At 37.5% G+C, this 12,715-nt stretch overlaps 1 protein-coding gene across 2 annotated transcripts in view; it reads left to right on the top strand.

The window, feature by feature from the left end:
• The window catches only part of LOC122330065 (matrix metalloproteinase-16-like), a 58,592-nt gene extending 46,890 nt beyond the window's left edge, over positions 1 to 11,702 (top strand). For both annotated transcript variants that reach the window (XM_043226870.1, XM_043226869.1), the window contains 4 exons: positions 1,847 to 1,985; positions 6,352 to 6,502; positions 6,587 to 6,702; positions 9,594 to 11,702. In XM_043226870.1, the coding sequence (XP_043082805.1) occupies positions 1,847 to 1,985; positions 6,352 to 6,502; positions 6,587 to 6,702; positions 9,594 to 9,922 (735 nt within the window). In that variant the 3' untranslated portion in view covers positions 9,923 to 11,702. The remainder of the gene's footprint in view (positions 1 to 1,846; positions 1,986 to 6,351; positions 6,503 to 6,586; positions 6,703 to 9,593) is intronic.
• The last annotated feature ends 1,013 nt before the right edge of the window (positions 11,703 to 12,715 follow it).

The raw sequence follows: 12,715 nt of genomic DNA, 5'->3' as shown, positions 1-12,715 counted from the left end.
AGAGATTCAAGGTGAACTTCATGCTCAAGGAACATCAGTGTCAGATCGCACCATCCGTCGTTGTTTGAGCCAAAGTGGACTACATGGGAGACGACCAAGGAGGACACCATTGTTGAAAACGAATCATAAAAAGCAAGACTGGAATATGCCAAACTACATGTTGACAAGCCACAAAGCTTCTGGGAGAATGTCCTGTGGACAGATGAGACAAAAATCGAAGTTTTTGCCAAGGCACATCAGCTGTATGTTCACAGACGAAAAAATGAAGCATATCAAGAAAAGAACACTGTCCCTACTGTGAAACATGGAGGAGGCTCTGTTATGTTCTGGGGCTGCTTTGCTGCGTCTGGCACAGGGTGTCTTGAATCTGTGCAGGGTACAATGAAATCTCAAGACTATCAAGGAATTCTAGAGAGAAATGTACTAGCCAGTGTCAGAAAGCTTGGTCTCAGTCATGGGTCATGGGTCTTGCAACAGGACAATGACCCAAAACACACCGCTAAAAACACCCAAGAATGGCTAAGAGGAAAAAATTGGACTATTGTAAAGTGGCCTTCTATGAGCCCTGACCTCAATCCTATTGAGCATCTTTGGAAGGAGCTGAAACATGCAGTCTGGAAAAGGCACCCTTCAAACCGGACACAACTGGAGCAGTTTGCTCATGAGGAGTGGGCCAAAATACCTGCTGAGAGGTGCAGAAGTCTCATTGACAGTTACAGGAAGCGTTTGATTGCAGTGATTGCCTCAAAAGGTTGCGCAACAAAATATTAAGTTAGGGGTACCATCATTTTTGTCCAGGTCTGTTTCATGAGTTTATTTTTTTAATAATTCTGTTGAAGCATGGTTGAAAAACAATGTCTGACTTTCATTGGTTAACATTTATAGAATTTTATTTATTATTACTTTTGTCAGATTAAAGTTATTTCTGTGACCATTGTGAGTTTTTCTTTCATTGACCAAAGGGTACCAACAATTTTGTCCATGTCTGTATATATGTATATATATATATATATATATATATATATATATATATATATATATATATATATTTTTTTTATTACTTTTATATTAATAAATAGTTAAAATTATTATAAATATATTAAAATGTTTTATGCACACATACAAGATCTATAATCATCGCAGCATTAGAAGAACTTGTACTTTATGTTGAAAGAAGAAAAAAGTCATACGTCATACGTAACGAATGGAGATGACGCTTGGCAGAAAACATTACTCGTTTATCCAGTTTATGAGGCGACAGGCCTGATTTGCCATCATCCTCTCCAGCAGCACAAGAATGATAAAAACACAGATAAACATCAATTACACGCTTAATGTGCATCCTTTGCTCTTCGCTATGACTAAAAAGCCTCCTGCGTCTGCAGAGAACCGCGAAAGAGAGAAAGAAGTACATACAAATTGCCCACAGTGTCTATTTTATAAATCAATTTTATAAATTTTGATTTTTGGGCTCATAAGTAGCTTCCCAGGAGGGAGGGATTGTTACGGCCACCGCAGAGCGATGACGGAGAGATTGTCTGCTTTGCCACCAATGTTTAAAAAGCTTTGGAGACATCAAAGCAGTGGCATCAAAGCTGTAGACGTGTGACGTGGGATTTTCCAGAGCTGGAAGTGAGCAGTAGGTGAAGGCCAGGATGCCGTTTGGGTGCAAGTTATTTATAAAACGTGCTTTTTGTGGCCTAAAAAATGACTCGTAAACAACAAAACAGCTGCTGTTTATAACTGATCTTCTAAATGTGCTCCAAAAAGCAACATGCAAAGCCTTATGGGATACGTGTAATGTGCCATTCAGCTAATGTTTTGGTTTTTTTCCGTCTGTATGAAGGACCACTGGTTTTGGAGGGTGAGAGATAACGCCGTGATGCCCGGTTACCCCATGCTCATCAACGTTTTCTGGAGAGGTCTGCCACCCAAGATTGACGCCGTCTATGAGAACAGCAAGGGAAAATTTGTGTTCTTCAAAGGTAAGATTTCTACAGTGCAGTTTGAGGAGGTAGTAAAGGAACAGCGTGAAGATGACACTTAACCTTGTTTCTACAGAGAGGTCGACAGCTGTAGGGCTCTCACGGGTTTATCTACCCTGCCTAACCGGAGCAATATAACACTGTTAGGAGTTCATCTAGTGACAAACCTGTCAAGAACATGGGTCACATTGAAAACAAAAAACATTTACGAATGCTGTACAACAATTATCATCATATTAAAATGAGTCATGTATGTATTGCTTATTTATATATGTATATGTTTTTTAATTGCACATTCCAGGTAATATCAATCAATCAAAGTCCATTTGGGTTGTTTTGATTAATTTATAATAACTTAAACAGATAGAGGTAATTGACTAATTTTATCTCCTCCGATGACAATGTAGATGCCTGACAAACGTTATTGTTGTGATTATTAACTTTGGCTAGGTATGAAGGTATGACAGGTTCATAGAGTTTGTCGAAATTATTTATCCTTGATCATTTTTAGTCAGCTTTGACGAAACAGCTTTCAAAGTGAAAGTAGCCTTGTCACCTGACCCGAATACAGCGTGCCGATTCGCTAAAATAGACTTATCGTCTTCTGATTCGCTAAAATAGATTTATCGTCTTTTGATTCGCTAAAACAGATTTATCGTCTTCTGATTTGCTAAAATAGACTTATCTTCTGATTCGCTAAAACAGATTTATCGTCTTCTGATTCGCTAAAATAGACTTATCGTCTTCTGATTCGCTAAAATAGATTTATCGTTTTCTGATTCGCTAAAACAGATTTATCGTCTTCTGATTCGCTAAAATAGATTTATCGTTTTCTGATTCGCTAAAATAGATTTATCGTCTTCTGATTCGCTAAAATAGATTTACCGTCTTCTGATTCGCTAAAATAGATTTATCGTCTTCTGATTCGCTAAAATAGATTTACCGTCTTCTGATTCGCTAAAATAGATTTATCGTCTTCTGATTCGCTAAAATAGACTCATCGTCTTCTGATTTGCTAAAATAGATTTATCGTCTTCTGTTCAATGGCGCTTGTCGGCTTCTGGAGTAAAACGTGATCGCATTTCAGATCGCGCTACATGTGGAGAATAATGCACGGCGATCAGCTCATTTTTTAAGTACCGTTTATCGGTTTTTGCAGAAGAACTCATGAAATATGATCAAATGTAATTGGCCTTTTTTTAAGTGTGCATTTAGCTGAAAGGTAGAGTACATTCATACTGCATGTGTAACCGAGGGAAACAGTCAATTTCAGGATAATCATGTAGAAAATATCAGGCTTGAATATATAGAGCTATATTTCCCATGGGGGAGAAAGTATGTGTGTGTGTGTGTGTGTGTGTGTGTGTGTGTGTGTGTGTGTGTGTGTGTGTGTGAAAGAGAGGTTTGAAAATCGCTAAAAAGGAAAAGAAGAGGCTGGGCCAGACGGGATAATGACAAATACACACACACACCTACGCAAACACAGCAGTTTTCCACACGCTTTTGTTTCTCGACAGCTAGATAAATGGTCTCCCGTGTTCAGAGAGCCTAATGAACCTTTTTAGCCCACCATGCCTGTCATCTTAATTATTTATTTGCCTGCACACCTCACATCTCCACTATCAGATCAGAGAGCAGGAGGAACGAGGGAAGCATGGAACAATTACAGGTCGCTTCCGCGTATCGGTGTGCGACTGTGCATCAACCTCGTCTCAGATTGTTCTGCTAAAATTCTTTAAACTGTGAGAAATACAGTCAAAATGACCTGGTAGAAATGGGCTTCAATAGTTTTAGAAAATAGAAATAGTAGATATATTATTAGAAATATTATTATTAAAACACAAATGAAACAGCAGTTGACATTCAGTTTAGTAAGGGGTCTCACATTTGTGCCTATTTCTAATATATATATATATATATATATATATATATATATATATATATATATATATATATATATAGTAAAATTTTATTATGTCTCATGAATAAATATAAAAAAATAAGGAGTGCATATTTGTTACGCTGTGGTAGCAGGAAGGAGCACTCAACGAGAATATAACTCTTAATAGTTTTTAATCTTCCACAAAAGACTAAATAACAATACAGACAGGCAAGCAGACAGACAGACTGGAACCACACGCATACATAGACGAGACCATTTAACAGGAACTTATATAGCAGAAAGTAAATGACATAATTAACTGCACACACCTGAACACAATAAGACAATTAACTGAAGACAGAAAGTAGGGCACACAGAGCACATGGGACATGAAAAAAAACAACAACAAACAGTCCTAACACGTGACAATATTTCAGACTATTATTAGAATTTATTATAAAGTTATAATGAATATTTAATTTATGTAATTTAAAAATGAGCATTTTTAATGTTTATATTACTGTATATTTTTATATTGTGTTATAAATAATATTAGTAAATAAAACTGTAAACGATCATTAAATTAATAAATGATTCTTATATTATAATCACATCTACATAATGCATTATCAAATATAATTATTTGGTCTCATGAATAAACATGTTCTAAAATAAATGATAAATATTCAAAATGTATTATAAAACACAAAGTAAAATAGCTATAAATGAATGCGAATAAACTTACTCTTATATAACGTGTTTTTGATGAGAAATGCTTGAAATCACACCGAGCTCATTACGACTGAGCTTATAAACTCATCACATTTGCGATTTTCTTCCCATGGGCTCGTACACAGTGTGTGTGGTCCATGTGGAGGCAAATAAACACTTTTTTTTTTCACACTCGTTGCCGGTGGAAAGAAGGCGCAGAGTGAGGATCGCTTACAATGACCTCTGAGCAGTTAAGTAGGTCAGAAAGCATGGCCAAATCTGGATGTTTTAATGTGTTGACCTCCAGCCAACATTTACAATAAAACCATCCTGCAATTTCACTTTCACAAACATACTCGCACAATCACTGACAAAACACAGACATAAATGAGCAAACACACACACACACACACACGACTCCAGGGGTCTGCAACGACCTCTCTGGCACAGAGAGACCTGACCCCGCTGAGAGGGCCATGAGAAAGACGCAGGTGATGTGACAGGCATTTCCTCCTCTAGAGGAAAGATGACGGACCCGTCCTCCTCTGACCCCTCGGACTCCAGCCCTGAACCCGGCCCTCTGCACCCTGCTCTCTTAAAGCACACTGACATTTTAAAGCGAAGGCATTAACATGTCAGGTCTGAGTAACAGTGGCAGACGGGCGGCCAAAGGCCTGCTCACGGTAATTAAAGGCAAACAGGAAGTGCCTGAACTGTGAAATTGAATGTTTGGTTTTGCTGAAACAGACATTTATCTGGAAATGATGTAAATATTGGGGATTACTATCAATAACCTCAGTGTTAGATTATCAGTGATTTGAGACAAATTTCACTGGTAGAAACATGAAATGTGATTATGGATTTTCCTCTGGATAAATGTGCAGTAGGGAATTTTTATATATATATATATATATATATATATATATATATATATATATATATATATATATATATATATATATATATATATATATCTCAATAATTTGTACTATATAATATTGTGTTGTATAATGTGTAGATTTATTATTAATATTTATAATAGTTATTTTATAATATTATACATTATATAAAATATTGATATTTTTATTAATGTAAGAATTATATAATAAAAATTATTTATATATTAAAAGTGCCATGTTTAATTCTTGCAAAATGACCCATACATTGCCATTAGAGTAAAATTACTGAACCTAAACATGATAAAAATGCTAATCGTAGATTAAAATTTCATATGGCGCTTAGAGGCTTTTGCCTCTGAATTCTTCATATTGAGCTAATAGTGCATTTAATTACATGAATACAAATTTCAAATAAAAAAATAAATGTTTACTTTAATGTTAGATAGATAGATAGATAGATAGATAGATAGATAGATAGATAGATAGATAGATAGATAGATAGATAGACAGATAGATAGATAGAATGTTAATGTATTTATTGATAAAGTATGCAAGCAAATACAATACAATCTATCAAGGCATATTTTCCTCATCATCATTCACCATCATCAAGAATTTTTGCCAATACTCTTATACTCAAAAGGCACAGAAAGAAATCATTACTATATAGAATCACCAAATTGTCCAAAATCAGCAAACCCCTCAGCAGTTTGTGGAGCCAAACCTGAAAAAATCAGCAAGTCATAAAGAATTTATAGAAACCATGATTTACATTTTCCTTCTGTGGCTGAGCTGAATGTCTGAACGTTCTCAGAATCTACCCTGGGCTGAATGCTGTAATCTCCTGATTTCTACTTTGTTCTTGTGCTTCTAGGTAAGCAGTTCTGGGTGTTCAAGGACACAATGCTACAGCCTGGCTACCCCCAGGACATCTCAATGTTTGGAAACGGCATGCCGGCTCAGAGTATAGAGACAGCCGTCTGGTGGGAGGACGTGGCCAAGACCTACTTCTTCAAAGGAGATAGGTATGTGCACAGCATGTGTGTGTGTGTTTATGTGTGTGCTCGGCCATGTGTGTGTTTTAACTTTCTCTGTTTATCTATATGCAGGTATTGGAGATATAATGAAGACTTAAAAATGATAGATCCTGGTTATCCCAAGTCCATTACTGTATGGAAGGGTGTTCCAGATTCTCCACAGGGAGCGTTTGTAGACAAAGCAAATGGTAATTTTTACATTACAATATATATGGATATTTTTTTTATTATCTACTCAGCCTCTATTGTTTTCAAATCCATAAGACTCTCTTCTTTTCAGGATGCTTTTGAACTACAAAAATCCTATTAAATCATAGAGTAGCTTTGTGTGAAGAACACACTAATATTTAACATACCTTCTGCCTTGGCTTTCAAATTTAATGCATAAAAAAATGCTTTTTGAAATATTATGCAGGAGTCCAACTTTTATAGTGACAAAACAATAATTTTAAGCCAACTAACTTGGTATTTTCAGTGGAGTTTTTTTTCCAGCTAGTTATTAGTGCTGTGATGCTAATGCAAGGGACACAAGTTTGAATCCCACTTGCAGCATATCCCAACTTTCTGATTTCCTGTCGCTTCTCCACACCATTCATAATGTAAAAAAGATACAATGGCAGAGAAAAATTTTTTAACCCAGCTGTGGAACCAACATAAAAATCACTTCAGAAAAAGAGAAAAACCAACATACATTCTAAACATGCACAAAAAGGGGTCATGTGATGTTGCTATAAAGATTTTTTTGTGTGTATTTAGCGTAATGCAATATTCTACACATATTGTACATCCTCTAAGCCCAGCCTTCCTGAAACTGGTACAAAGCTCATCCTTCTAAAGAAGCGAAGTATACTCTGATTGGCCAGCTATCCAGTGTGTAAATGTTACGGCCTTACCATAACGTGATGCAGTGTCCCGGTGCTATGACACAAAAACAATTAAAGCCATTACAAACGAAGCATTTGGGGATATGTTTACAGATTATAATGATTACATTACACCATTTCTACATTGGTGATTGGAGAAACAACAAGCACAACACTACGCCGCTCAAAACTTACGTTAAGTCGCAGGTTATTTTAATAAGAGAACCTAACTTACTTAAAGGTTGTGAGTCAGAAGTGCCATACAGTCCTTGCAGATTTGGAATTGCCTCACTTTTTATTCTCTGTGCACAGCCAGCATAGCCTGCTCTATCAGGTTCAGGAATCAGTTCTCCATAAACGCGCTCAACACACTTTAATATTTGTGTTGAACTGTACTGTAAACTTAACCACTGGTTTCTAGTTATGTCCTCTTTTAGAAGCACAAAGAAAGTAGTTTGGCTTTCACAACGAAACACAGCGTCTCCAGAAGATGGCGCTGGCAGCAACACTACAGTGAGAATGATAGCTCCGTCTTCTTTGCGTAAAGATTTGGGTGGTGTTATGAAAATAAACCCACACAGTGATGAAGTGTGGGCTTGTTTAAACAAGCCATTTTAAGGGGGAGTGGACAAGTCATACCTTTTCTAAAGAATTTCTCTTTGGTTTTGAACCTTTAGTCTTTGCTTAGTCAACTACAACTATGCACTAAGAGCTTGTAACACTCCAAAGAGAAAGGTAAACTTGAAATCGCATCATTTGACCCCTTTAAGTAAAGACTTGTTAGCAAACTACGAACAGACCATGCAGCACGGTCTGAAATGATCTTGCATTTGAGTCTGAATTTTTTCTGTCCGTTATGAAGCAGTGTCGCTGTCAATTACACTGGCCTATTTTCATTCTGCTCGAGAGCACAGTTCTGAAGGGTTTCGGGTGAGTGTGAAGGTCTCTGGCAGGAGCTCTCGGGGTGGGGACGTCTTGCATGAGTTCAGTCCGTAGCTGCAGGCACGCAGGTCGACAGCCACACACATGCCATCTGTACCCAGCCCCGCTGCCAGGTTTGCCCGTGGACGCAGGCGCTCATCTGAGCGTGAAGGGTGGATTGATATTCCAGGGAAATTGTTTGGCTAACCACACTTTGAAAGTGATTGTGGGCTTTCTTTCAGCCCTGTCTCTGCACGTTACCCAAAAGGCCTCTGTGGGCGAGACAGAGTTGAGAAAATTGACCCTAATTATGTGTCATCATGGCCAGCCGATCATGGGGAGATGGGAAAGGATAGCGTTTTTTTGTTGGTTTTTTTTTTCCTTGCTCTCTAGTCTTGCGAGTATCGATGTTACGATAACCCGTGGTCTTACGATAAGCCTTTTAGATCACACTTTTTAGATCACACTGAGCCTCTCTTCCTGTCTGGAACATTTTTATTTCCAGGATTTAGAATCTTTGTTCAACAGATTTTGTGAAGGGTGACAGGAAATTAGCAGGGAGATGTGAGATCAGGATTAATCTCAGATTTGAACTGAGTTGGCTTGAACAAAACAAAAATAGATGACACTAAACTAAATAAAAAATTTATTTGTCCCATTTTTGGTCACTGAAATGAAATGATTAAAAAAACTGTCAAATAATAAAAAAAAACATTTATTACATTTCATAAATTGATCATTAAATAAAATATAATTGTGATATTTTAAATATAAAAAGCTAAAATATATATTTTTTTATTTTACAATGTATTTTATAATATATTGTTTAATATTTTAATAATACGTTTCTTCTTATTTTAATTTTGGTAGCTTCAGTCATTGTCATTATTATCACGTTATTAACTTTTAAACATGTCTGTATAGTTTTTCTGTCGTAATTTTAATTTTAGTTTTAGTAATTTTCCTGTGTGCTTATGACATTTTAAATATGTCTGTATTTAGCAAGTGAAGTTAAACTAAATGAAAATGAGAATAAAAATTATAGAAATGTTGCCTGTAGCTACTGTTTTTTTTAGATTTTTACTAGTGAATTTAGGCATCACTATATTATATAGTACACTATGAAAAACAGATATTCACTATGAGGTTTGCTAAAGTTTATACTTAACAAAGCTATGTGAGTGTTAGATGGCCGCAAAAGTAATCAAAAAACTTAAAAATAAACAGGGGCAATCAAATATCCAATGTAAATGTATAAACAACTTACAAATGTCTCCCGTGTCAATGCTTCGCAGGTTTCACTTACTTCTACAAGGACAAAGAGTACTGGAAGTTCAACAACCACAGGCTGCGGGTGGAGCCCGGCTACCCTCGCTCCATCCTCAAAGACTTCATGGGATGCGACCTCATGCCCATCGACCCCGACACGCAGCCGACCGAGGACGAGGACGTAGTGATTACACTGGACAACGAAGCCAGCACGGTCAAAGCCATCGCCATCATCATTCCCTGCGTCCTGGTGCTCTGCCTGCTGGTGCTGATCTACACCGTCTTTCAGTTCAAGAGGAAGGGGACGCCCCGACACATACTGTACTGCAAACGCTCCATGCAGGAGTGGGTGTGAGTCATACGGCCACGAGACACGGTGGCGTAAACACCCTAAACTTGCGGACTTTGGCTCTTGACCTGCGTCTCGCTCAAGGTGAACAGCGAGGGCCTTTGCTTTGATTCCCCCCTCTAGGAGACGAGGGACGCATTTCCCTCCAAAACTCCCTTCTCTTGTCCCATTGGCCCCCGGTGCACCCACTGTAGGACTTGTGGGAGGCTTACGGGGTTGCAAGGATCCCACGGTGCATTGCGCCGTCCAGTGCCACCGTTCGATGTGGAAATCGCTGATTGCTATACCTTTAGGTTTTACAAGTGCACGCTAAAAAGATGAAAAAAATTAACGAAAATGCAGCAGGAGTCACTTTTTTTTTTTTTTTTTTTTTACTTTCGAATTTTCGCTTGACTCCGATCTATTTATGTTTTAAACAGAAATAATTACGATTCCCTTTAAAGCATCCCAAACCAAATAAAGACTCCAAAGAGGATCTTTTTTTCTCTTTTTACGATTTTTTTATTGTTATTATTATTATTATTATTATTATTATTATTATCATCATTTCTCCCTCCCTGCTCTAAATATTTTGCAGTCATATGTAGTGGGGGAAGTTTTGACTGTTGTGGCAGTCTGTCTCAAAAACAGGGGCCAAAATATTCTGCAATATTTTTAATAGCCTTAATTATGGATTGTGTTGTTGCTTTTGTTTTTGTTTATTCGTTTGTTTTTTTAAGCACCGCTTCGTTTGTCCTGTCGGAACGGCAGTGCAGTATTGCTTTGCTCCCTTTGAGATCAATTGGAGACCTCATTTTTGCCAGGGGCCGCACTGGAACGGGGCGGGACTCCTTAACCTCTGCCTAACATATCAGTCAAAACAGAGGGAAGACCAAGCCACTGCAACAACGAATACTTTATCGTGTTTTTTCCGTCCGATGGTAGAATTGCAACGCAAAGGAAGTGCTTGAACCGTTTATCGTGCTTAACGCTCACTCGTTTGGTCGTGTTTACACGGACAGAGATTTGAGAATTCGTTACTTCCCTTTTTCCGAAAGGTTGCTGTTCGAGACAGAGCATGTCATCTCCTTCGGACTGCCTTGTTTTTAGGTCTGGATGGGATCCGAGAACCTTGACGTTTGAACTAGAACCACCAGAGCAACTCAGGACAGCGCTTGATTCAAAGTGTATGCAAGCCTTCACATCCAGTCCTGTGTCTTTATTATCAACCGAGAAGAAAATCAAAGATATATCATGTAACGTTTCACCATTGCTTGTGATCGGAAGCTTCTGCGAAAGGATCGGACGATTACGTTTTTTTTATGGAGTCAGAACTTTCGGTTCGGTTCACGTCTTGCGGTCTGACTCTAGATCGGTCCTTTGCATCGAACGGATGTTTGAACATAGAGTTATTTGCTTGCATTAGCATTTTTTTATGTTCGATTTTCTTTTTCTTTTTTTTTTGGGTACATTTGCAATCAAATGGCCTCAACCTCAAGTTTAAAGTGGTACTTAAAGTGCTAAGCTGTCATCCGGCACGTTTCCTTTAGATGCAAGAGAAAAAAAAAACACAAAACAAAAAAACACTTACGTCATCTAAAGTAAACCATATGCGTGTTTCTGGCAAGCAGTGTTTGAATGTGTCTGTATTGATGCTAGATTTTCTTTTTTTCTTTCTTTTTTTCCTTTTTCATTGTTTTTAAAAAAAGGAAAAAATGGGACATTCTTCAAATTCATGTACTTCATGACTCGGTTTGGGACGAACCGTCCTGACAGACTTAATAAATTAATCAGTATATGATTAAAATGCCTTTTAGCGCTTTGTTCACATTTATTATACATACATATTCAGTCTGGGAAAATATTAAAATCTACTCTTTCAACTAACACAAAAACCATTGGTGATACCATACAATATATCAAAAGACTATGGTATTACCAATGTGCTATCGCAGTACTTTTCTGCCTTTCTTTCGCTTACAAAAATGTACCATGGAATTTTGGACATTTTGACATAGTAGTAAAATGGTATTTGAACATAGTACCATGATACTAATACGGTATTCTGGACATTTTACCACAGTACTGCATTGGCATTGAACATTATACCATGCTATTTTACCATGGGTCTGTTAGCATGGTACATGGTAGCATTATACTACTATGGTATTTTGGACATTTTACCATGGTGCTGGTAAATTAAAAACCACCCTATTTTAAACATATTACCATTATTACCATCATACTTTACACACAATATCATTTGACCATGGTACAACTATGGTATTTTTGACACATACCATGGTATTACCATAGCATTTTTGACTTGTTACCATGGTAATACCATGGTATTCTGTTCATGTACCACTTTATTAAGGGCACATACCATATTCTTGGAAATACCATGTAAATACAATATCACATAAGTTCCCTAACATTAGAATTCCCTCTAATGTACCATGTGCAGTACATTTTGTAAGTGTTCTACCCTCTCTCTTTCTCACTGTGTGTGTGTGTGTGTGTGTGTGAGCATTCGCACGAGTGCATCTGAACATTTCCCAGAATCCCAGCCGATCAAACAAAAGTCAGCTTTGAACAGCTGAGAGGAAACGGCGATCGTTAAATAATCCAGAAAATCGAGTATCATGAAGGTGGTGTGTATCCTGTGGTTATATTTAGCTAGCATGATAAGAATCAGAGCATAAAATATGAGACGGCGGTGGGCAGAGGCATTTAGAACCCGCCAAGTGCAAAAGTAAACAGAGACAGCGGCAGGCCGGGCGCTTTCTGATTGGCCCGTCGGAGCCCTGGCATGACGGA

Source organism: Puntigrus tetrazona, chromosome 24, assembly GCF_018831695.1.
Source record: "Puntigrus tetrazona isolate hp1 chromosome 24, ASM1883169v1, whole genome shotgun sequence".
Lineage (NCBI taxonomy): Eukaryota > Metazoa > Chordata > Actinopteri > Cypriniformes > Cyprinidae > Puntigrus > Puntigrus tetrazona.
Note: the sequence above shows the minus strand (reverse complement) of the source record. Positions and strands in the feature narration are given on the sequence as shown.